Source organism: Misgurnus anguillicaudatus, chromosome 22, assembly GCF_027580225.2.
Source record: "Misgurnus anguillicaudatus chromosome 22, ASM2758022v2, whole genome shotgun sequence".
NCBI classification, from domain to species: Eukaryota; Metazoa; Chordata; class Actinopteri; order Cypriniformes; family Cobitidae; genus Misgurnus; species Misgurnus anguillicaudatus.
Genome location: NC_073358.2, coordinates 2,236,246 through 2,262,681, shown reverse-complemented (window position 1 = coordinate 2,262,681; position 26,436 = coordinate 2,236,246). Strand labels below are relative to the sequence as shown.

At 35.7% G+C, this 26,436-nt stretch overlaps 3 protein-coding genes across 4 annotated transcripts; 1 reads left to right on the top strand and 2 right to left on the bottom strand.

Moving 5' to 3' along the window:
* Positions 1-1,420: 1,420 nt before the first annotated feature.
* Positions 1,421-13,595, top strand: slc31a1 (solute carrier family 31 member 1). 2 transcript variants are annotated; one of them, XM_055200332.2, is made up of 6 exons: positions 1,454-1,579; positions 6,251-6,312; positions 9,186-9,324; positions 9,437-9,509; positions 10,182-10,350; positions 13,003-13,595. In XM_055200332.2, exons 3-6 carry the CDS (start codon positions 9,199-9,201, stop codon positions 13,202-13,204), a joined length of 570 nt encoding a protein of 189 aa, XP_055056307.2. In that variant the 5' UTR covers positions 1,454-1,579; positions 6,251-6,312; positions 9,186-9,198; the 3' UTR covers positions 13,205-13,595. The 2 variants fall into 2 exon arrangements, with proteins under 2 accessions (XP_055056305.2, XP_055056307.2); XM_055200330.2 differs by lacking the exon at positions 6,251-6,312 and having other exon boundaries at positions 1,421-1,579.
* A 2,091-nt stretch (positions 13,596-15,686) lies between these two features.
* cdc26 (cell division cycle 26 homolog) lies at positions 15,687-17,064 on the bottom strand. Its single transcript, XM_055200334.2, has 3 exons — positions 16,959-17,064; positions 16,546-16,645; positions 15,687-16,024 (listed from the first exon to the last, which is right to left on the bottom strand). Exons 2-3 carry the CDS (start codon positions 16,624-16,626, stop codon positions 15,839-15,841), a joined length of 267 nt encoding a protein of 88 aa, XP_055056309.1. The 5' UTR covers positions 16,627-16,645; positions 16,959-17,064; the 3' UTR covers positions 15,687-15,838.
* Positions 17,065-18,208: 1,144 nt separating this feature from the next.
* LOC129439395 (cyclin-O) lies at positions 18,209-21,378 on the bottom strand. Its single transcript, XM_055198005.2, has 3 exons — positions 20,958-21,378; positions 19,675-19,860; positions 18,209-18,980 (listed from the first exon to the last, which is right to left on the bottom strand). Exons 1-3 carry the CDS (start codon positions 21,156-21,158, stop codon positions 18,462-18,464), a joined length of 906 nt encoding a protein of 301 aa, XP_055053980.2. The 5' UTR covers positions 21,159-21,378; the 3' UTR covers positions 18,209-18,461.
* Positions 21,379-26,436: the final 5,058 nt, after the last annotated feature.

Below are 26,436 nucleotides of genomic sequence, written 5' to 3'. Positions count from 1 at the left end.
TTCCTGGACAGGGATTCCCTTACGAAAATTAACCATGGTTTTACTAAAGTTAAAACCAAAAGACCATGGTTACTTTAGTAAACCCATGGTTACCACAAAATAACCATGGTTTTGACAACCACTGTTTCCAAAAACCGTAGTAAAACCATGGTTTTGCTTACAGTAATCAATACAACAAAAACATGGTTACTACACTTTAACCACACCATGGTTAATTTTCGTAAAGGTTATCTCAAAACAGCACTAGGCTTTAGTTTAATTAGGAAAAATAACTAGTTTTAACAATATGCCATACTAAAAACATAACTTGTGTGCATTTTGAGGTAAAACAAGGGGCACTGATGTATTTTAAGATATGTCAGTGTAACTTATTTCCAATTTGAACACCTCTTAAATTTATTTTAGTCTAGGACTAGTTTAATCCCTGTCCGGGAAACTGCCCCTATGAGTTTAAGGGATTGAGCTACACAAATCAAAATGTACTTTCTGATACAAATCTCTTTCCAACCCAGAGAAGAAGGGGTGTTAATATATTTAGGTTTGGAATCAGGATCCCTCGCTCTTACAAAATTTAATAAAATTTAACAAATTTAAAAACTCCCTGTCCCCTTAGTACATGTGTTCTTTTATTTAAACAAAAGGTTAATAAACTTTGTCAACAGTGTGGACTGCCATGTGGCAACGGAAGCAAAGCGAGCTTTAATTGCATCATACCACGTGACGTATTGTGAACACTGTGAACAGGAAGCTTTTCAAAATAGTAGTTTCGTTAATCGGTTTTATGTTGTATTTTTAATATAATTATCTTTAATCCGCCAAATTCTTTAAATAAAACATTACTGTAGTATACTTTTCAATAACTATACTGTTGTGTATTATAGTAATAAATAATGTATAGTGTTCTGTACGATTTACTACAGCAAATTGATGAACTTTAGTAAATACTATACCACACTTTGATATTTACTATGATACGTTTTAAAACACTATTATTTAGGAATATTACTAAAGTTAATTAAATTAAAAGCTAAATGTTGCTTTAAAGTGTGACTAAGTGAATGCAAATTATGTCTGATTTATTTTTAAGTTATTTAATAAACAATAATATTAACGTTAAAATATAAGAAAGATAATGGGGCGGTTTCCCAGAGAGAGCTTATCCTAGTTCCAGACTAAAATGCATATTTGATCTGCCATAATTTTAAAACATCCTGCACTGACGTATCGTAACATATATCAGTGCCACAATTTTCTCTCAGGATGCGAACCAGTATTATTTTGTAAGGTATGTTTGTAAAACCTACTTAAATGTCTTAATATAACTAAGGTCTTGTATTAATCTCAACCCTGTCTGAGAAAATGAGCATTAATAATTATAGAACAGTTAATCCGTTCAATCAGAGACTTTTATTATGGACTTTTTTGCGTTTTGCAGAAGACTTCACTTACGTCACATCATTGACGCTCGCTGCTGGTCAGCATAGATCACATGAATCTGCTCTTCTCTTAAAAACTGATGTACCGTTACTGCTGCTAATACCAAGAAATCTTGTGGACGACTTTTCCGCAGGCTGTAAAGGTTAGAATTAATGTGTCTGTAAACGTCTTTACACTTTAAATGTTCTTTTTTCCTGTACTCTTTATCGCTTTGACCTCTGGGAAGTACAGTTCATCTCTCTTACTACTAAAACCCTCAGCTGTCTGATCTTTCAAGCAGGAAAAAGTGCCTAGATTTTAGTTTTTCCTTATGTTGCACAGTGGATGATAACGTGTTGTAAATGAACTAAGATCATGGGATGTAGATGTTGCATCTCTCCCATCACAATCCTAAATCTGAAAAATCGACATCTGAAACTTGCTAGTAACGTTACGTCTTCGGGGTACAAATTTAGTGTCGTTTTGTCAAAATAGTTGTTTATGATGATACAGGCCAGGTTACCTAGGATGAACCCATCTTACGCTTTGATTTAGATGCTTAAAACTCAAATGTGAAAAGAATAGTTCATTCAAAAAAAAAAAAAAAAAAAACTTAAATCATTGTCTGTTTCTTATTTCAGTCCTAACCCATTTGATTTTCATCCAAAGAAAACAAAATCCGGTGTTTTGAAGAATGTCTTTGCTGTGCTCGCTCCTTTGAAATCTTGAGGGTCAGCCCAAAATAATAAACAAAACAGAAGCAACTTGAAAGGGTAAATAATAACCTGTAGTTGAACAAAAGATTCAATAAACATCAAAGACTTGGCAACATAAACATTTGAAAGATTTGTGAGATAAACAGCCATTATTACAATACACAATATCTACTGAAGTGAACTCTATTTAAAGGTGCCAAAGAATGCATTGAAAGCATTCAAGTTTTCCATTTACAACCCTAGGATTTCTCCTATGTATTTTTTCCCTATTTGGAAGGGTCATGAATAATAATGTTGAGCTCTGCTCTGATTGGCTCTGCTCTCAGGCTCATGCCAGTAGCTCACATTAGTAAACAGACCTTATATGTTTGAGTCTGTATCAGATGAAAATACAGATTTTGAGGAATATTCAGATTGTTAATGGACGTTTCTGAGTGGTAAGTTTGTGGTTTTTTTTTTTTAGTATGGACGTGCAAAACGTAACTGTAATGCTGCGTTTACACCAGCCGTGTTTGAGGCGTCAAAATCTTGTCTACCGCCCCTAGTTTGCCGCTTGAACAGTTTGAATGCATTCGCACGTCTAGAGCGAAGTAGACGCATAGAAAAAGCAAGCATTTGACGCGCGTCAGAGGCAAAATTCGCTTCTTGTGCTATCCGGTTGTCTGTTTGCAAGATGGCTGATGTTGATTGTGCATTTATCAAGAGAGTGACCGGTTTGTATTTGGTCACCTTTCTATAGGGGGATAATGTTTAAAAAACGGCGAGAATGCCGGGGGTCGATAAACGTCACGTGACTCAAAAGAGAAGTGTGTATTTACAACTTAACAGGTTGCCCGATGTCCTCACTGACACTCTTTCAAGCGAGGTCCTTTTTATTCCTGTCTCTGTAGAAATAAGAACTTGTGTCGTATAGCTCCGGGTGACTGCTCACGGACAATATCAAGCGTTCCTTCATGTTGAATGAGTGACTTCGGGTGGGCCTGCCGCCACAGCAGCAAGCAGGCTCCTGATTGGTTAACGTGGCACGAAAATTTCCAATTTTTCAACTCGGGTGTCAGCCACAAATTCGCCTCAAACGCAAAATGCACCATTTGCGCGTACCACGGCAGACGCTAAATTCGCGCGAACTAGACGGAATCATGTCTACCGCGCCGCGTTAAACCTCTAATTCACGCCGCGAGACCTCCAGACGCACGTCAACATTAACTTAACATTGAAATCACTTGTGCTTGACGCCTCTACCGCGGCTGGTGTAAATGCAGCATAATGTCAATAGTAGAACTTCAGCCTAAATGTTAGCATATAGCATTAATTAGCATATAACACTAACTCCGCAGTCACGACTTTGTTTTTTAGCATTTTAACAACTTTGTACTTAATTTAATGTGTAATTTAATGTTGAGGGCGTACATCTCGACTGTAACGTCACAGTTGGTGTTATGTTGAGCTTGGCTTGTTTTCCAGTGGTCTTTTGAGTGCATGAGGTTTACATAAAAATGAGGAAACAAACACGTTTGAAGGTCACGACATGTCATTATCATACAGAGCTCTTTTTATTCAGCTATACCTAGGTAAATACAGTTTTTTGGCACCTTTAAATGCATTTGAGATATTCATATGTACTATAATAAACATGTTTCATTAAACATTGCATTGCATGAGAAACCTGGCAAACAATTCTTATGCTTTTCAAATGCATGTTATAAATGACTCAAACTAACAGTGATGATATTAGTATGCATTGGCATTTATGGTCCCATACCTTATTGTTAGGGACAGTACTAGATTAGTTTTCCATTCATATATTTGATCATTTTGGCTTAAAAATAAAAATGTAAGAATATGGTTTTCGTGATCCCAATCTCATGTCTCGTCACACGCCGAAGCGCTACTGCACCTAAAGATACTATTGTCTGTATTCACAGGAATCAAATCTATTTTTAACCAAAAGTGCTCACTTTCTGTTGATAAGGATAGAGCTGTAGCTCATTTGCATTTAAAGGTACAGACATGAAAACAGTGCTTTTTTTGCTCCTGCACTAATAGGGGCATTTTAAACATGCACATGATTGCATTGTTTTCTTAAAATGATTTTTCTTTAAAGAAATTGCTGGATCTACGTAATTTAATTATGTACACCAGTTCAACATTATTAGCTCAAGTTTCTTAAAATGAAATGTATTTTAATTAATGTTAATTTTATTTTAAGAAAACTTAATTTAATTATGTGCAACCGATGTCCAAAAGTTTTTTTTTTTCAGTGTATAATAAAAAATCTCTGTTTGGTAATTTGAGCTGAAACTTTACAGACACCTTCTGCGCACACCAGAGACTTTTTACCTTAGAAATAATGTTGGCATTCTTATCTCAATAGGTCTGAAGTGCTTTGATTTTGTTCTGTGAGAAAGTCCACATACATGTCATGATAACCTGTTAATAGCCCATTTCCTCTCAGAGCTATTTATACCCGGTATTAAGATTCGTTTTACTTAGTCATGTTCAAAGTCTTAAGGAAAAGCTCAACATGGCTGAGACAGTACAAGTAATATTGCTTTTGTTTTGGGTTAAAATTGTTAGGAGTCTGTTTTATATTTGTCTGATATAACACAGGTGAGGAAGTATACCTGTAAGTCAGCTTGTAAAGCATTGCATTAGCAGCACAAAAGGTCATTGGTTTAATTCATATTGAGCATACATGCGTACATACTGATAAAAATGTACAGATTAAATGCACTATAAATTGCTTTGGATAAAAGCGCTTGCCTTTGTTCACCCATTGACGTCCATAGTAGGAAAAACAAATACTATTAAAGTCAATGGATATTTACCAAATATCTGATTTTGTTCTCAACAGAATAAAGAAACTCATACAGGTTTAGATTAACATGAGGGCGAACTAGTCCTTTAACCCTAGCCTTCCGCTAAACCAACACATAACATTAGAGTTATTTGCCGTTGTGATGACTTTTTCGTGATGGGTTGCACTTTGTACCTCATCTTGACTGGACTAAAGTCAGAGTCTTAACATCATAACTTTCAGTAATAATTGACAAAATCCTTATGTTACCTAAATTGTACATGCAGTTGGTATCAGTCGTAAAATAATCCTCGATATTAGCAATCACCTTTCCTATACATAAAAATGTGAAAAGCAATGTCAAGTCTGTTATCTTTTTATGCTCGATTTGGGTTTGGTTTTTGCATTAACTACACTGCAAAAAATTCTTTGCTGCCTTAAATTTTTTTGTTGAATCAACTCAGATTTACAAGTCATTTCAACTTATTATTATTTATCTTGACTAGAGATGAGTTGTTATAACTAAAGATGAGTTTACTTTTTACAACTATATTTTATAAGTTGTAGCATCTCATCTCTTGTCAAAATAAATAATAGTAAGTTAACATTACTTGGAAATATGAGTTGATTTAACAAAAAAATTAAAGCAGCATGATTTTTTACAGTGCATGACCCAGAATTTTTTGTAAGATTCACCTCCATTAATTAATTAAAACTAAAACTATTGATTGAAATTAGATAAAAGTAGGCCTTGATGTTAGAAATGTTGCCTGAAATAAATTTAAGTTAAAATGAATTACTAAAACAAAAAATAAAACTGAAATAAAATAAATGTTAACTTAAATAGCAATGAGAAATGCTTAGAATTACTAAAAGATAAACCAAAATAATCAAAACAAAAAATATAAAAATAAATTTTGATTCAAAATATTAATTAAATAAAACTAAAATAAAAACTTTGTTTTTATATAAAAGTATAAATTTCTTAAGCAGATTTGGTTGGTGGCATTTCATAGTTTTGATGACTCACTACCTAAAATGTAGAATTATAAATGATGTATAATAAAGAAGAAAAAAGTTTCGAAACTTGATTTAGTCAGTGTGGTTTTATAGTGGGTGTTTGTGAAGCGCTGTGATTGGATTAAGGGCTGGAGGGGGAAATAAAAGGCTGAAGAGAGGTCACATGAGCAACCAGTCGTGAATACTATTCCTCTAAGACTGTCATTCATTTCTATGTCCAGTGCACACTTTCGTACTTTTATTGAACCTTTAAAAGATAAGACTGGCTGAAATTACTTTATATTGTTCGGTCACCATTTAGAAAGGATCTTCCTTCTGGGACGAAGCCAAAGAAAGCAGAGTAAGGTGACAGATTTTGTGTCGGTGAGTTGATATTCAATTTTTTGTTGTGGTTGTAGTTTCATTGTTGTTTGTTGGTGTTTGATTATTAGTTGTACCAAATGTATTAATTGCAGATACAAATCTCTTACCAAAAAAAATATTCCTCAACTTAAATTTTTGTAAGATAACCTGTCCATTTATGTATCTGAAACTGAAAATGTTAAAATATATAATTTATTAATCTAACAGTCATTGGTTTACCAGCATGTACTCTGCCTTAGTGCCTTTTGCTTTTGTGATTAGTTTAATATCCAAGTTGTGTGAGTCACGTGTTTAACTTCTTAACAACAGTACACACATTGTCTAGACCGCAACAGAAATGATGTGCATGTGCTTTTAAAGACTGTAGACGTTTGCTCTCTCTGTGTGCTTTTTTCTCTCTTTAATTGTTACCTCTGTTAATTTTATAAATCTTGTATCAATACAAGATAATATTTGATTGTCTTTATATCAGAATATACAAAAAGATTATATTCAGTGAGCACTTAAAGGCAAACACTAAACTGTGCAGATTCATGCATCATCGCATGTATTACGTCTGTCTGGATTAATTTATTAGTTCCTGTGTGTCATTTCTAATGTTACTTTAACCCCAAGGCTGTTCCAAACCTTTAGCAAATCAGGTTTGGCTCTTAAATTGGGTAAATAATTGTTTTATAGTGGCATATATTCAATTAGCTGGACAGTGTTCTGGAAGTGAAGAGCCTGGGGTTGTAAGGACATTCAATTAGAAAAGGTCTCGTGTCCCTTTTCAGTATTTCGTATTCAGTCCATTTTTAGGAACTGCGTGCTTTAGTTCATACCTGATGACATGAACAGTTCAACAAATGAATAAACATGTGGTCATTTATGTTTAAAGGTATACTTTTGACACATCTCTTGTAATTTACAAATGTTATGACATATATGACTACAAACTAAAAATCTTATCTTAAAATGCCATCATGACGTCATTTAAATGAAGGTCAACATGGTGAAACTCCAAAAAGCACATAAAGTAATCATTAATGTAATCCAAATGACTCCAGTTGGTTAATAAGCAAAACAATATATTTGTAAAGGAAAACACTAAATATTTAGGCTTATTTAGTACATTATTGTGTATCCATTTACCAAAAGATATGACCAGATCTCAGTGCTAAATTTAAATATGGCACCACGTTTAAAACATCAAATCTCATTGGTTCCCCCCGTGTCTCACAACTAGATGTCATGTGACGTTTTGTCACACAAGAACCAGTAAGATCTGAAATTATCGACGACATGAGAGTTTATACTGCCTACAGACCAAACGCGAAGCAACTCGTTCTTCGTTTTAGAGTACTTGTGGGATTTAACTTTGTGTCATTAAAATTTTTAGCTTGAATAAATACACGTGTGAGGCGAATAGCACATGCAAATGCGCCGCCCAATTTGCGTCATTCTCATTACCACGCTCCTGTTCGCGTCGCCCCGCTCCTGTTCGCGTCGCCCCGCTCCTGTCCGCGTCGCCCCGCTCCGGTCCGCGTCGCCCCGCTCCTGTTCGCGTCGCCTCGCTCCTCTTCGCGTCGCCTCGCTCCTGTTCGCGTCGCCCCGCTCCTGTTCGCGTCGCCCCGCTCCTCTTCGCGTCGACCCGCTCCTCTTCGCGTCGACCCGCTCCTCTTCGCGTCGACCCGCTCCTCTTCGCGTCGACCCGCTCCTCTTCGCGTCGACCCGCTCCTCTTCGCGTCGACCTGCTCCTCTTCGCGTCGACCCGCTCCTCTTCGCGTCGACCCGCTCCTGTCCGCGTCTTGTGAAAGCGGAGAGTATCAAAAGACCCAACTCATGTGTGATCAATTTGTTTTATTGCTTTCTGGGATGCGATTTTTAATGCCTAGAGCAAAGACAAAACTATATGAAAGATCTTTTGTGCCTTCTGTAATATGATTTATTATTTATTATCACAATTTAAACGAATCAGGATTACAATTTCATAATCGCCAAAAGCCTCAATTACAGCTCTCCATTTGTGCTCATTTCTGTGCGTTTCGGCAGTAAGATAGGGCACGAAATACAGGGGTGAACCAGAGATTTTAAAATGGATAAGTTGACGTGTCCTTTAGCCATTCGTTTAGATTTTTTTATTAGCAACATAACTTCGATGATTTTGTATTATTTACATGATATTATTTTGTTTGGAACGTTTAGAAGTTACCATGCAGCTGCTTCACAGAAAGTTATAAAACATGCAAAACGTTAATGTAAAATCTATTAATGATCAAGAATAATTGCAATTTAAACTTTTGTCATAATCGTGCAGCCCTACACTATTCCTTTAATAACACCATTCAAGCAAACATTTTGCAAAATAAGTTTTTAATTTATAAAACAATACTGTTCACATTCAAAAGACAAATCATATTTGGCTGTCGAACTTAGTGGAACATTTCTATAGTTATGGATACTTAATTTAAACTGATTTCGTGCACTAAAAACTTTTTTTTTATCAGTTTTACACTTTAAACATGAATTGTAAAAAAAAATCTTTCATCAGCAGTGAGACTATCATTGTTTTTATGACTGTCGTTATCATTTATGTTATGAGCACATGTCTATGGTCATGTATTACATTACAAACTACCATTATATAACTCCAGGTAGGTACCACGACTGGGTTCATCATAGTCACAAAATCCCATTGAATGATTTCAGGGCTGAAGTTTCAAGGCTATGACACTCGTATGCTTACGAAATGCACTTACCTTATCATGATCTGCTACTTAGATCTTTTTAAGCAGAACTGTACATTACAGACTACAGCAGAGATGTCAATTTATTTGAACTTGTTAACAACCAGGTTTAATAACCAATTTGTTTGTATTGCAATATCTTTCCAGAACCCTTGGCAGGATGGATCATTCAAACCACTTTAACATGAAACATGGGGATCCAACCATGTTACCTTCAGCCACAGAAGATCACAGCGGCCATGTGACACCCGAATCGGGCGATGGAGGCCACCACATGATGATGATGGTAATACAGTATTGTGATTATGTAGTCCAGGTGTCTGTAATTAGACATTTCCCAGGAGTTATAAAGCCTTTATTGTGTTCAATGGAACTAAAACTGATTTTGATCATTACAGCAAATGACCTTTTACTTCGGCATCAAAAATGTTGAGCTACTATTTGCTGGACTTGTTATCAACACACCAGGAGGTAAGACTGATCTGTTATATAGTTTTATAAATGACTGACATGGTGATATTTCGTAAGGTCTGAAATTAAAATACCAGGAGCAACTTTTAGGGAGCATTCACACTGATGCCAATTTATTTGTTACGGAGCCCCTAACGGGACATGGAGCAAAAATGAAATAAAGTTTAGGCGTGAAGCTGACGTGAAACTATCACGTGCGCACATGAAACTATCACGTGCGCACGCGAAACTTTCGCTTTCACGTGAGCCCGCGAAACTAAACTTAAAAAAAAATCTGCACATGAAACTAAACTTTGAATTTTTTTACTCCAATGTCACCTTAGGGGCTCTGTAATTTGTCAACCCACGAAAAATGTTGCTGTCTGCGTGAACGCAGCTTTACAGGGAATCCGAATTCGTCTTTTGCTTTGCTTTAAAATGTCACCGGTTGGCAAGATATTCACATGTAAAATAAAAAACAGTGGGCTTATTGGATTGTAGTAATAGGATATCCTCTTAGTGTAATAAGCAAGTATTCAGGTTTTACGGGTTCTTAAGCTCGTTTTATCAAGCTGGCACATTTAACAAAGTTTTTTGTAATGAACAAACAAGACATCCTTATAAATGTGGATTTTAGGATAAAAATATTGGATAACAATGTTACTTATTTATTATTTGCCTTTTCATCCTCAGAGATGGTAGGAGCCTGCATTGGTGTTTTCCTGCTGGCTGTGTTATACGAGGGCCTTAAGATCGGTCGTGAGATCCTCTTGAGAAGAAATCAGGTGAACGTGCGTTACAACTCAATGCCTGTCCCTGGAGCTGATGGCACCGTACTCATGGAGACACACAAAACAGTTGGGTCAGTGAACACGAGTATGCATGTTGTTTAGGAGTTGGCACAGCCATAAAGGTGGATGCAAAAGCTAAATTAATCCCAAAACCTCACTTTTTATATCCACTTCAGATGCATTGTTTCTCACGTTTCAATCTCAACATAGTGTTATACAAAATATTTATTTTTAAAGTAAGTAGGGTTTTAAGTGTTTTATTAATCAAAATCAATGTTTTTATTGATAAATATGTCCTCGTTGGTGTCAAATGACCTCTGCCAGTGATCTGACTTTTCTTTGTAAGCTTAGAATTTCTTCTGTTTAATTAAATTGAACGGGTAAGTCCAAGAAGGCTTCCATGTCATTCGGACTTATTGATAAACTATAATAGCAGAAAGGGAAAATAAGCACAAGCCTACCAATGCGTTTCCATAACGCGTTTTCATTAATAACACGTGAACTAGCTGAAACGCACAAGGAGATCAGTGAGGACATAAAGGCTACCGTAGTTGCAACACGCATTTGGAAAAGCGAGGCGCTAGAGAGCACTGTTCGTTTGAATGCAAAATACAATTTCACCACTAGATGGGGGTAAATCCTACTTATTGCCCCTTTAAAGACTGTTACATGAGTATGAGTAAGTATGGTGGCACAAAATAAAACATGCCGATTTTTTTGAGCGGATATAAAAATGAGAACTATATTGTATGGCGGAATAGGACTTAGTTTGCAGCACTTCGACCTCGAGCACAGTGATATTGATGAACGTTTGAGCGAGATGAGGAGTAGTAAGGAGTGATGGTGTTACTGCACACCGAGGTAGAAGTGCTGCAAACTAAGTGCTCTTCTGCCATAAAACATTAATTTAAAACATTTAAACACAACATAAACAACAATAAAAATCTGATTTACCCACAGTGGAACTTTATTATAAATTCATATAAGATGTGCATTTAGTGTAGCCTGGTCCAACCAGACTCTAGTACATTCATTTCATTTGTACAGAGAGTCTGGCCACGCTCCATTGCAAAGCGTTACTTCCGTTAAGGAGGGTCCTCTGTCGAAGTTTAAAACTATTGGATCTCCCCAGAGTCACTCAGGATCTGCCATACGCAGTCGCTAACGTGTGGTCGTGACGTAAATCATGCGATTTTAACCTCTATATATTCGGCAGTTTTCCAACAACAGACCGAATAGCTTTTCTCACGTCTTTCTCCGCCGCCATTACTGAACTACACCTCAAACTGACGCACAACCTCAACGTCATCATTCTTAGCCACCCCCCTCTGTTCACTGATTGGACCTGCAGATTTTTGCAGGAAAAAAACAAAACTTTACACAGCAGTTCCAGACGTAGTACTGAAGCGAAATGAAAATTAAGGGGAAGCATGTAGGAGGGCGGAGCCAGGCTACATTTAGTGCACATTTATGGCGCTTTTCCATTGCATAGTACCCCACGGTTTGGTTTGGGTCAGCTCACCTCACTTTAGATTGGTTAGCTTTTCCATCGAGTTTAGTAACACTTTGGAGTGGGAGGGATTATAGGCGTGTCGTTAAATTTTGCGCTGCCTACTGCTGTGACATCATACAAGTGAGAGCGTCGTTGTACATTCCCATACATTCATTTATTTCTCAGTCCGCCACAAATTAAAATTGCCCACCACAAATAGATGTTTGCACATCGCGTTCATCACTACCTCTGTGTCACATGACAGTTTCTGTACAAACATCCGTGGGGTCGCTCAACGCGCTCCGCTGACCCTCATTTAAGTTGCATTTAAGCATATATGCAGACGTGTGAGTCGCAAATGTGCCGCCACAAACTGTAAATCTGGAGAAAAACTGATATGGTGTTCCTGATTCACAACATGTAGATGTTTACCATCGCTAAAAGGGAGTTTGGGAACTTATGGCAAAGAAAATATGACAACATGGTGCTCAAGACAGCGCAAGCTAGCATGAAGGTAAAGCTAATCTTTACATTATAGCGATGACGCTGACGATTCTCTCACCAATCAGTGATCTACAGTGTTTTCGCCTCACGTTTTGGTATCAGCTCGGATCGCTTGGAACCCCAACCGAGGTGGTACTAAAAAAAGTATCGGGTACTACGTACTGCATCCAGTGGAAAAGCTCCCAAAAGTAAGCTGACCCATACCAAACCGTGGGGTACTATGCAATAGAAAAGCGCCATTACACTGGTTAGATGTACTTCACCAGCATGTTGTAAACAAACTAAAAATAAAGGTGCTTCAAATGTTCTTTACAACAATGCCATAGAAGAACCATTTTTGATTCCTTAAAGAATTGCTAAAAATATTAGGATTAAAAATACTGTTGTTTGTAGTAGTGTTGCATTTGCAAGACTGTCTGTCTGTGAACAGGTAAAATGAATCATTCTTGTTTGGAGTTTAATCATACAGTAGCATATACAGTATATAATCATTGCCAAATAGTCGACCTCAAGAAATGAGATAATCAAGTATGTCATAAGTCACAACGGCCCATGATATCTGTCTCGGCTGTAAAAAAAATGCAGTCATAAAATGATCTTGTTATCAGCGATCATCCTTCACGTAGACACGTTTAAAATGTGAAAAGCAAATTGATTTCTCCATACTGTGTTGACCTGATGTTTATAATCCTCGTCTAATAAGTTTCTTATCTTTGTTCTCTTCCAGCCAGCGAATGCTAAGTCTTGCACACATAATCCAGACGCTTCTGCACATCGTCCAAGTCGTAGTCAGCTACTTCCTCATGTTGGTGTTCATGACCTACAACGGTTACCTGTGCATCGCCGTGGCACTGGGCGCAGGTTTTGGCTACTTTCTGTTCAGCTGGAGGAAGGCGATCGTGGTGGATATTACAGAACACTGTCATTAACAACTTCACAGCCGTATGAAACCATGAAAACGTACTGTACAATTCAAACCTACAACACAGCAGTCATCCACTTCATTTAAATCTCTCAGCTCTAGTTTGATCCATAAAATGACCAATATTTGATTACCATCTCGGTCACTTTGACTCCAACTTCACCTGCAGTTGCGTATCTTTGTCATCTGTAATTTTAAGGTATGTGTACACAGCCTAAGTCTACCTCTACGGTCATAGTACACTAACTGAATGAAAGGTTTACTCGGGATCACCATGTTTAGTTTATCTGCTATTCACAAAATCGTGAAGGTGCTTTTGGGCCTTACTAAAGCCTTTGCCTTAAATGAAGGAACGCACGCACCCAAAAGGCGATCGTAGAATCTAAAAGCCAAAATCAGTCTGGTGAACCTGGTAAAAAAGCATGCGTCATGTGGTTGGGGATGGCATGATAATCTTAACCAAGTGCTTCTATATATCACCATTACATCTGCTGGGAAACTCACTAATATTTAGGGTCCATTGTTTAAACATGAACGCTGGATTAAATCATTGCGTCATTAATATTTGCACAGAAAAAAGAGATCAGATCTGTTGTGGGACTCCGAGTTCACGGAGTGAAGTTGAACTTTGCTCCCTTTGGAGTGCTTTTAATTAAATATAGCGCGGTTGATTAAAAAAAAATAATATCTGATGCCAGTGTCACCGTTAAGATTTCTTTTTATAATTTATATTTGTAATGCGCTACTAGTTTAACAACATACTGTACATGATATCTACATGTTGTTGTTGTTTTTTTTTTGGCAGATCTTTTTAATATTTTAAATGACATGATTGCAAAATTATGATCCTGAGAAAATGATGAACTAATAAAATATTAAGGTCACTACTGACAGTTCCTAGAATTCAAAATGAGGATATTTACGAGTTATTTTCTGTCATTTAAAAGGGTGTGCCTTTTTTATACTGAGACCCAGTTATATTGAATTTAATTGCTTATTTGTTTAAAAAGTGTTTAAGTACCAAAGGCTTTCTTGCTGTGAAAAATGGCAAACCCATATTTTAATAAGCATAAAGAAAGCCTTTAAAGTGTCTATAATTTCATAAAAATTTGTTTTAGTTAAAAAAACATTTTTATAATTATCCACATCATGTGTTTGTACTATTCTGTAGCACTTGAGTTCAGGATCATATTTTCTCTCGTGTAAACTGACTGAGACATTTCCAATGACGAAATGTTAATATTGTCATGTATGTAGTTTTAGGAATATAGTGAAATCATTTAAAGTAAATGACAAATAAATATTGGATGATTTAAAGCACAACTGTTTTGTCCCACTCCTTTGTATTAAACAGTAATTTGCAATATATTTATTGAATTATGTGTGTTAAACTAAATTTTCTAGCAGGTGTTACAACAAACCCTCTGTTTGTTACAATAACCCCACCTAACGGGATGTAACATTTGCACTCATGTCACTTTCGTTGTAATTGTACGATAACAGTAGGTCCCACAAACAAACTTTAAAGGGGACATATCATAAAAATCTGACTTGTTTCTTGTTTAAGTGCTATACATGCACCTAAAGGATTATTAGGAACATGTGTTCAATTTCTCATTCATGTAATAGTGTGGGGTATGTTTTCTTGGCAAACTTTAGGCCCCTTAGTGCCAATTGGCCATCGTTTAAATGCCACGGCATACCTGAGCATTGTTTCTGACCATGTACATCCCTTTATTACCACCATGCACTCATCCTCTGATGGCTACTTCCAGCAGGATAATGCACCATGTCACAAAGCTCAAATCATTTCAAATTGGTTTCTCGAACATGACAATGAGTTCACTGTATTAAAATGGCCCCCACAGTCACCAGATCTCAACCCAATAGAGCACCTTTGGGATGTGGTGGAACGGGAGCTTCGTGCCCTGGATGTGCATCCCACAAATCTCCATCAACTGCAAGATGCTATCCTATCAATATGAGCCAACATTTCTAAAGAATGCTTTCAGCACCTTGTTGAATCAATGCCACCGTAGAATTAAGGCCGTTCTGAAGGTGAAACGGGGTCAAACACAGTATTAGTATGGTGTTCCTAATAATCCTTTAGGTGAGTGTAATTGGGTACCCAGTGCCTTGATCAATCTGGAAAATGTGAAAAAAGGAAAACTCCAGTAACTTAGTTTTGGTAAACCATTCTCTGCAAACATGTAAAAAAATAAGTAATTGAAATTTGGCTCCCCTTGTGATGTCGCCCCATAATCTGCATTATCCAATCACAGCACTGTCATTTAGTGCAGAGTTCAGCTCATTTGGATTTTTAAAGGACACACCCAAAAACGGCACATATTTAATCACACCTACAAAGTTGCAATTTAAAGCATTACTTTGTGCCCACTCTCCTCTATTGTATGAACTTTTTTAGGTCTTGTGTGTCTTATTGTTATTATAGTATTGTTCATTCATATTGAAAATATACGATTCCCGTATTTTACTTTTGTGTAACTTTATTAACTAGGTAGAAAAATAATCCTTTATGGAAACTGGTTGTCACAAACCATCTAAATACAAATTCCTGTGTTTTCAGTCCTTTTTGGATAATGGAGTGCACAATGTTTTCCAAGTGTCCATTTTCAGATTGTCAAAACTGAAGATTTCCAAAAAGTGACGGTAACGTGTTTGGCTTCGGATGAGGTTTGTATCCAATGCGTTCATGGATCATCTGCTCTCTGGTTTTCCCATCCGAGGCTCCACCTGACGCTCCAGTCATCTCGCTTGATGTTGCTACACCGACTACATCCACCTCATCCCTCTGTTTCTTTCGACTCTAAATGGAAAAAACACAAATATCACAAAGACAATATCGGCCGTTGGGAAGTTCTATTTGTCAACTGGGTGTTGTAGATTTTTGCTGTTTATGTTTAAGTATTCAAACATTTGTCTATGGCCCTTGCTGTGCTGGAAGTGTTTAGTTGTTTACATATTCTAGAGGTCCGGACGTCACGTGACCCATTCTGTTTACGCTGCCATAACGCAGTCCAGTTATTTTCCACAGTTTAAACTCTTTTATGTCATTTCAGGGTTTATTAAACATGTTGAAATGGCAACTTAATAATAGTGTTAATAGTAAGGTATAAAAATATATTGTTTAACCACTATAAGGGCTCCAATCTGCCAAAAGGGCGGGGTTTAGGCTGCGTGACGTCATACTATTGCTACAGTTTGGACAAATTCAGACCGTCTCGTCTCAAAAACACCACACATATGGTGAATTTGAGATACTAGGTGTATCGTATAACATCGAGAAAATTGCAAAAAAATCTATAAATTATTGTTGACGATGTTTACCTCCAGTTCTTTCTTTACGCTTTCAAACTCCTCCGTGTCATCCAGCTTGAGCTCGATCCGCGTTGGTTTCCTGCGCAACATCGTTACATCAACCGCCTCCCTGTTGATATTGAGTTATTTAACTAATATAATAATTAGTCAGTGCACTGCCAACCAATTCAATGATATATTTGGCACGTGTGTTGCTAATACTTAGCCTCTGACGTTAGCAAAGCAATGAAACGACCACCGACATCAATGTTACGGTTTAGCGGCTACATGCTAAACTGTCTAGCATCCCGCAAATTTGTCATGGTTTGGTTTTGAACGGCTTACAAACAACAAGAGCCATGAAAATGGTCGTTTATTTAAAAAAGCAGAGGAATAGTCAACAACTGCTAAAATCTTTGAATAATTCACGTTACGCCACTCACCACAATCACGCTCGTCTGCACAGACCGGAAGCTCCGAGTCGGAAAAGGCTCATGGGAAATGTAGTTGTTGAAACACGTCGTGCAACAATGCATTTAGGATTTTTAGATTAGAACAATAGGACAGACACTTTTACTTTTAAAATGTAATAAAACACACATTATGTTACTAACAAATATAATAAAAACATATACGTTTGTACATTTATTTGAGTATTACAGCTGTTAGTTAGGCTTAGGGTTAACTAACAGACCAGAAACTCTTTTTTTCAAAAAAGATACATTTTAAAATTACTTATAGGACTATAAGTAATGTATTTATTGAGTGTTTTATGTTGTTTTTGTAAATCACTTTTTTAATTGTAACTTTTTATTGAAAGATTAATATTTAATTTATAAGTTATTTTAAAACCACACTTTTATTGCCTAATAAAATATTAAATAATTAATGACTTAATTAATTAATACATACATTTTTAAACAAATGTATTAATGTCTTCTGTTCAATCAGTCATTAATAAAAAAAATAATTTTGGTGTAAACTAACGTTTTAAGCCCATACGGCAAAAAAATTAATTTCTCTGGCCAAAAATATAGTTTAAATATATGCTAAATACATTTTGTAGAAAGTAATGCTCAATTAAATATATTTGTGAATTTGAAACTATACTTAGTTTTAACCTTCATATATTAACATATTTCAAAATGTATTTCCAGGGCAAGCAAATGCATTTCTAATTTTACATCCCATATGGCAAAAATGTATTATTTACAAAATATTTTAAATATATGCTAAATACAAGTACATTTTATAAAGTAGTATATATTTTGAAGTTGAAACTATATTTAATTTAAGCCTTTTACGTTTTACAGGTTTGTAACAAATACAAAGTTTTTCTTTCAATGCAACGTGAATATATTTCCTTGGATTGAAATATATGAAAGGCTAAATATATATTTCAATGGTTTAAAATGTATTTATTTTAACATATTTTAATATGTAAATATGTTTTTTAAACATATTTCAAAATATACAAAAAAATTAGAAAAATATATTTTTGTAAACAATCCAAACTATATTTCAGCAAATATGTTTTTGGTCATTTTTAATATATTTAAAATATATTTAAAAAATATTTTTTTGCCGTATGGGAGGGATCAGTGCAATAAATATTTCTGTCTTCAGTGCTGAAAAACTGTCTGTTTTCCTCTTTTTTGGGAATGTATGGAACAAAGAAAAAGACAAGCAAGGGTATACGAATGCAGGAGCTTTATTTAGTAACCTACAAGGTAGCTGAAGAGCATACAAACCAACAAACAAAAACTGACCTTTGACATATTTGTTTAAGTACAAATTTTCTTTAAATGAAATGTTCTGCATTATTGTGAAATAACATCCAGGTGTGTTTGATAAGAGTTGGAGCTAAACTGTGCAGGAAAGTGGCCCACTTTAACCCTTTAGGCACCATCCATTTTCTGATTGTAAGAGACTGAGCAACAAGAAGTTTATAGTGATATGAATTCCTGGACTGCTTCTTGATTAAGAAAAACCATCAATTTCAACTCATCTGTGCATTGCTGAAATAAAACCTGATTCTCACAGGTATGTAGTGGGTAATCTTCAAAAGAGAAAGAATCAAATGTCTTTGATGATTCAGTAATGCTGCTGTCCTTTGATTTGTTCTTGAGCAAATCTTTTGCCAGCTTTATAGCACACTGCACAATCACAGAAGGTATATACTTGTTGAATGTATAATCTGCCAAACTCATTTCACAGACTTTGCAAGACAGACATTTCCACTTCTCGTTGAAATTCTGCTTCTTAGCATCTCTGGCTCCACAGGATTGATATTCATGAATGCTCTGACTGGTGAAATAGTCGAGAAAGAAAGCAAGGGTAGGTGCAGCCAGCCTAAAATTAAGTCTCAAAAGAATTAGGCATTCAAGATTATATAGCTGTTGTCTGGTAAAGGAATTACAGCAAAGCAAGAGGAGTTCTTTGACACGAGGAACGTTTACTTCAACCTGAAAAATAATAATAAAAAACTCAATTAGACAAACTGTGGTACCAAAATATGTTTGTTGCCACTAGTGGTGCATAAGCGCTCCACTTTTTAAGGATGTGGCAATGTAAACTAGGCTATACATATTAAGACAGACAACAATGCATAGAAGAAGAGGAGCATGGAAAATGATCATAAATTGTGAATAATAATGGCCACTTAATACAAACTAGGGATGCACCGATAGGATTTTTTTGGGCCGATACCGATTCCGATTTAAACAGACGACTTCTGGCCGATACCGATGCCGATATTAAACACTTGTATACAATACTATACAGTTGGTCTATTAGCTAATTTATTTTTGCATCAAATTATTTTTACTGAACATAGATTGGATCTAATTAACATTCAAATGACCAACATAATAAGAGAGGCACAAATTAAGCAAAAACAAATATAATAAGACAGCATGACAACCTTCAAAGGTGGTTTTTGCTATTCAGCATTTATTTTATTAACAACATTAACTCATTTTTTACATATAATGGATTTCTTTATGCAGTTAATTAATAAACAATCAGTATCGGCCTTTCTCGTGCTATTGCCGATATGCCGATGGTTTCAAATTCATCAAAAATCGGCCGATAAATATCGGTGGCCGATACATCGGTGCATCACTAATACAAACAAAAGAAAAAAAAGATAAAGCATACTTGTTTTGTCGCAATCAGTAAAGATGTCACGCCAAGTAACTGGAAGCAGTCAGTAGCTACAGAAGTTGTGATCAGAAAGCGATCCATAATATTAACAGCCAGACAGCATGATTCAAAGGAGAGCTTCAGTTGTCTTTGCACAGCTATGAGCCAGCTAACCAGTCTGCTGCGAGCCTCTGGATTAATCTGTAAAAATATAAATGACATAAAAAATAAGCAAACAAAAAATGATACATTTGATACATTAACATGGCAACACTATTTGAAATATAAAAAATAATTTGGCAATTTGACAGTGACACATTTTTCTGACCCCTGCCGAGCCAATGAGCTATAAATGATGGCCCTAGATACTAAAGATGCCTCCGCCTCGACTTAATGATTGACAGGACAGGGAAGTGGTCGGCTCAGAATGCATTTTCAAATCTACATTGACTTTACATCCATTGCATGGTATGTTAATGTAAATGAAATGCAATCCCAAGTGTCCTTCCCATAAATGTAATGCAACTGCAGTCATATTTCCATGTATTGTGAGGCTCCTAGGTGTTTCCAGCCTTGTTTATCCACAGGAAAAACACCGCCCTTAATCAAAAAAAAAAGTTTTTTGAAGCCGAGTTCAGACCCTCCAGCAAATATGAAACCCCACACTCTTAGAAAAAAGTATAGATTATACAAAAAAATTATGTATATGTATATATATAATTTTTTTGTATAATACGGTTTTAGCAGTAACAATATACACATGCGGTTTTCGTGGTCATCAAGTAACTTCAGGTAAACTCTGCGAAGAATAAATAACAACAAAGTCCTTTTAAAATAGTTTATTTATATAATAAGCAAAGTAAACAACACGTAGATCACATAGGAACTCAAAACATTTGTTATTTTCGATGAGGTATTTGTTTAAGAGTTCAGTTTCAGCAACTAGTCAGACTATTAAACAAACAGAAACCGGAAGTAAATTTTGGACCAGAAACGTCACCGCATGTGCGCCCGATGAAACGGTCTATATCTGCACTTATTATGAAAATTTATATTTTATTGTATGTGATTGCCAGCAATAATAAATTTAGATAAATTAGATATATTTGTAATTCAATTATCATCAATTATCATTATATGAAATTCAGATGAAAAGCAATTGTTTAATAAAATGTTTTTACTAGTCTAGTTCACAGAATTCAAGCAATGTAACTGCTTCCTATCGTTAAAAAAATTAATGTAATATCTAAATATACACAATTGTTTGAACTTTAATAGAAAAATGTGAAATGTATCACCTGCGGTTGATTGGCCAGGCAGTCATGCACCAGAAACTGCAGCTCATTCTGTCTCTGGATAAGGAAGCAGCTTTCTTTATATTCAGCCTCATGCCAGTCTGATGTGAGTCTGATGCTTGAATCCACCTCCCATTGATTTACTGGAGAAGTCTGAAGGTCTTCTTCAAAGCCAGAATCACTTAATGTAGACATTTCCGACATTCACAGCTCCAGATAACAAGACTTTAAGAGAGACTGGGATTGATGATGTCCTGCAGTTCGCCACATGACCGATTGAAGCACAGATCAGCCTGATTCTGTTTAGTTAGGAATGATGCTTCTAAACGGGATGTTTCCGCGGGTCTGTTAGCGCGCACTGTTTAGGCGCTTTACAGCCCGCGTGTACGTTACCATGACAACAGCGGGGCAAAATGAGATATGCTGTGGGGCGCATGCACATGAGGGGGATGCAAATTAACTGTGCCAAGATCGTCATTTAAACATCTTTAACATAGTTATAAATAATCAAAAGTTTTCAAAACATCATTTGTAAATTATTTTAACGTTCACACGAATCTGGTGTGGAGGTTGTGTGGTCTGGTTGTGTTGTTGTTGTAGTTGTTTTTAGGGGATTTACCACAAAATTCTGTATGTAATATTGTTTTGATATTGTGTGGTATTACTGTCATATTTCTGCAAAATAAACCATAGGGTTTTAAGTTAAGAACGTAAATGTAGAATTGAAGAGCTTCGTTGCAAAACGAGATAAATCCATTTTTTAACATTTTTGTCAAAACATGTTTATTATTATGTTATCATGTTATTATTTTATTTTATGGTGGTACTTAAATGTATTTTTTAAGTTATGAAGGTTTAAATCAAAACAAACCAACTGCAGTTGCATTGATATTAATTGGAATGCACAACCAAAAAACGAGATTTCTGAACAATTAAAAAAACGATGGTTATCTCGTTTTGCCACGAAACTCTTCAATTGTTTATTAAAGTATATTTTTCCCCCACTCAAAATCCCATACTTTTTTGTTGGGAAGTAGAAAAATGAAAATATCTTTATTTTAATATTTTATTAATTTTTTAAATACCATGCGCGTCACAGTTATTACGTCACCGATACGCTCTCGCTTCAGTCCGTGTGAGGTTTGTGTTTTAAGCCTGATGCAATGCAAATGTGCAATTTAAGCGATCTTATAAGATTGTGACAGTTTTTTTCTGAATTTAGATTATTGTCACTATTTTTGATGTTTGTATAATGAGTGTTAACGTTAACTGTATCCATTTTTCACCAATGCACATACTGCTGTGCTATGAGGAGGAAGTGCCACATCAAGCCTATAGGCCTTTTAAAAATGTATACACATGTAAATACTTTTTAAATCTATACATGCATGTGTGTTTATTTATGTACACAAACATAGGCCTATATGATGTAAAGAAAACTTTTATTCTGGAAATTATTAGTTGTTATGCAGATAGACCACTTTAAAGGAATGTTCCAGGTTCAACACAAGCCTCCCTGACAACACCCACGCCATAGCGCTGAGCAGCACCCCCACACCTTACACTTTTATCAGGGGAAAAGTAATAGAATGATAGACTATTAACTCAGTAAAAGCTTTTCATTCAATATAATTTTAAAAATGTAATTTAAATGTACTTTATTGTAACATTCATTAAATGATATAATTGTAACTTGAGTTTAATTTATGCATACACTGATATCTGGAGATATATTAATAATAAACATATATAGTATTCAGTCCAATCACAAACAACAATCAATTTTATTAAAAAATATTTTATTTTCAAAAAAGAAAACATATATTTTCTAAGACAGAGATAGACAGCAATTGATATTTGCATCTGTAAATGTTATAAAACTGCTTTAACATTATAATATAGCACTGAATATGTGCTGCTGAATGCTCATCATAAGTGCACGCATACACAGACGTCCTCCGAAGATAAATGGCATGAACCAAAATAAACAGAGTAGCAGCAGAGTTGTGCGTGTGTGTTTGTTTAAAGCTGGATTTCATTTGACTCCAACTGCATAAAATGTCTGTGTCTTGTTGGCAATCATTGATATGAACATGTAGTGAATCATAAGTTATCAAGAGAGAGATAGTTAGATAATGTTTTGTGTGTGTTGTTTGCTCTTGACTCGCTCCGCCCGTGTTACACCTCCAGAGTTAAAGCTGATCTCTCTTTTATAAATCTGATCAAACTAAAGACTCTTCAGGATGAAATATTACTCTATAAATACTCAAGAATAACATGAGATGAACAGAAACACTGTGTGTTCAATAAATCTCAGTTCATTCAGAGCATCACTGGATGTTTATCATTTTAAATGACTTATAATAATAAAACAGTGACTTTACAAAGTAACATTTGTAATAAAATAACTTACCTCTGAAACAGATGAATAAAATGTTGTGTTGATTTATAGATCACCTCCTTTATGTGGCCATCAAGATCCCTGAATGCAGTGTGATAAAGAAAACAATGTGAATCATGTGCTATATACAAACATAAACAGTTAACAGCTCATATACAGATCTCTCTTACAGATGTTTTCACCTTTAGATATTAAATAAAAGATTATTTACTGTGTTTATTCAAAACAAACTCTTCAGAAATGATTTATGTTTATATTAGTCGTCCACGTCATATAAACTTCAATGTTTTCTTATGATAATAAAAATAAGTGTTATGTTTTATAAGTTATTGCTGCAGTCAGAAATCTCTCATATATTATACGTCATAAGCTGTAGTGAGACGTTTAAAAACCTTTTTGATCTTTTAACCTCGTAATCAGATTGTTAGAAGATGTAAAGACCTTGTATTGATTTTAAGTTAGTTGTTTGAACTCATCTGTGATCTGTCTGTTTAGTGTTACTAAAGGAGTTAAAGGAGAACAGAGAAACTTTAGACTAAGTTAACTTTCTCTCCCAGTGATTTCAACCTAACTTGGTTCTTTGTCTTATTAGGTTTACAGTAAGTTTGGCTGTAAGTGCTTTCTAGTGGATGATGGAAATGTTGGTAAAACCTGATCATGATTTTTGCTCTTTTCATTTGATGCGGCTGATAATCGCATTACATTTAAGTTTGACACAATAAATGAACATAATGAATGCGTCACAAACAATCTTTCTCATTTTTGTTTTCTCCACTACTCTACTCTGTTTAATATCAAAATATTTTTATTTATTTTCTGCTCGGGGTTTGAGGAGGTGAAGTTGGGTCTCTTCTTCTTCTTCTCTCTTTTTTTTTAAAGTAACCCATGAAGTCTGGGTCTCTTGGCGTCTGATACCATGCCTTCAGATGCTTCCTGCAAATAAAACAAACAGAGATTTAAGACATCAAATAACTTTTTTAATTGAATTTGTTTTGTTCAGGGCTCTGGTATAAATCTACCTGTGAAGTGGATGGAGCGGGACGCTTAAGAGCACGACGTTTAGGAAGAGACGCGGGAGGAGACACTTGCCGGATTGGCCGACTGTTATTAGTTGAAGGTCTATAAACATATAAAAGCACTGTGAGAATTCAAACATTCAAGCACTAAAACATCTCAAATAAAAAACTAAATGTAATATAACAGGTTAATGCTGAAATAAAGACTTACTGAGAAACTGAAGAACAGTCGGCCACGGCAGTGTCTGCTTTATTTTGCTGTAAATAAAACAATCAAAGATTTAATAAATGAAATGAAATTCTCAATGAAATTGTCACTAATAACATTTAAGTATTTGGTTAAATCTACCTGAGCGGATGATGGCGTCTGGGCCGGAGGCGGCGTGACCTTAGCCGACAGCCTTTTAAGTTTGGCCCTCTTTGGCGTCGGCTCCATCTCATCCTGAAGATTAAATACACGTATATTAAAACAAAATAAAATGAATATTTAGTTCTGTTAAAGCCTTCGCTTTAAATCTACCTGTGAAGACGGAGCCGGACGCCAAAGACGGCGACGAGAGGCGGGAGGAGGTATATGTCTCTGAAGAGGTGAAGGTCTATAAACACATATAAAAGTACTGTGAGAATTCAAACATTCAATCGCTAAAACATCTTAAATAAAAAACTAAATGTAGTTTAACAAAGATTAATGCTGAAATAAAGACTTACTGAGACACAGAAGAGCAGTCGACCTCCCCAGCGTCTGCTTTATTTTGCTGTAAATAAAACAATCAAAGATTTAATAAATGAAATTAAATTCTCAATGAAATTGTCACTTAATAACATTTAGGTCTAAACGGTTAAATTTACCTGAGAGGATGATGGCGTCTGAGCCGGAGGAGGCGTGACCTCAGCCGCCAGCCCATTTAGCCTCTTTCTCTTCGCCGTCGGCTCCATCTCATCCGGATCATCCTGAAAATTAAATACACGTATATTAAAACAAATTAAAATGATCATTAAGTTCTGCTAAAGCCTTCAGTTTTAATCTACCTGTGAAGACGCCGGACGCTTGACAGCACGACGCTGAGGAGGTGAGGCCTGAGGAGGCGCTTGTCTGTGAGGAGGTGAAAGTCTACACATACAAATAAAGATACTGTAAGAACTGTTTCCGATAACTTTACTGTAAAAAATGTAAAAACACAGCTAAACGTAATACCAACTGGTTAGAGATGAATTTAAAGAGACTTTGATAAACTTACTGGGCCTGAGGTGGCGTGACATCAGTCAACAGCCCGTGAGGAGATGAATGTCTATAAATACATATAAATATATTGTTAAGAACTGTTTCTGTAAACATTTGTGCAAATAAAAAATGTAAAGTCTAAAACATACAGACTATGATAAACTTACTGAGCTTTAATATCAGTTTCTGTGAGAGAGAGTCTGGCCATTATTGATGTCAGCTCCATCTCATTACTTTGCTGTAATTTTAGATTTAAAACACATTTATTAAAACAAATTAAAATTAACAGAAGTTCTGCTAAAGACTAATTTACATGAAACAATTTAACATTAAAATTGACACTAATAATGTTCACAATCTACCTGAGAGGATGAAGACGGCTGGGGCTGAGGAGGCGTCTGGGGCTGAGGAGGCGTCTGGGGCTGAGGAGGCGTCTGGGGCTGAGGAGGCGTCTGGGGAGACGCAACCGGAGCGGTTGACCCATCCGGAGGTGAAGGTCTAACACACATTTAAATATATTGTTAAGAACTGTTTCTGTAAACATTTGTGCAAATAAAAAATGTAAAGTCTAAAACAGACAGACTATGATAAACTTACTGAGCTTTAATATCAGTTTCTGTGAGACAGAGTCTGGCCATTATTGACGTCAGCTCCATCTCATTACTTTGCTGTAATTTTAAATTTAAAACACATTTATTAAAACAAATTTAACAGAATTAACAGAAGTTCTGTTAAATTTACATGAAACGACTTTATCATTAAAATTGGCACTAATAAAGTTCACAATCTACCTGATAGGATGAAGACGTTTGGGGCTGAGGAGGCGTTTGGGGCTGAGGAGGT

Bases quoted from the DNA above. Each gene is read 5' to 3' on its own strand.
- slc31a1 (XM_055200330.2), top strand. From the start codon at position 9,199: ATGGATCATTCAAACCACTTTAACATGAAACATGGGGATCCAACCATG. The intron at 9,325-9,436 runs GTAATACAGTAT...TGATCATTACAG, and splicing joins GCCACCACATGATGATGATG to CAAATGACCTTTTACTTCGG. The intron at 9,510-10,181 runs GTAAGACTGATC...TTTCATCCTCAG, and splicing joins TGTTATCAACACACCAGGAG to AGATGGTAGGAGCCTGCATT.
- cdc26 (XM_055200334.2), bottom strand. From the start codon at position 16,626: ATGTTGCGCAGGAAACCAACGCGGATCGAGCTCAAGCTGGATGACACG. The intron at 16,025-16,545 runs GTAAACATCGTC...TTTTCCATTTAG, and splicing joins GCGTAAAGAAAGAACTGGAG to AGTCGAAAGAAACAGAGGGA.
- LOC129439395 (XM_055198005.2), bottom strand. From the start codon at position 21,158: ATGTCGGAAATGTCTACATTAAGTGATTCTGGCTTTGAAGAAGACCTT. The intron at 19,861-20,957 runs GTGATACATTTC...ATATTTTTACAG, and splicing joins GCCTGGCCAATCAACCGCAG to ATTAATCCAGAGGCTCGCAG. The intron at 18,981-19,674 runs GTATGCTTTATC...ATTATTTTTCAG, and splicing joins TACTGATTGCGACAAAACAA to GTTGAAGTAAACGTTCCTCG.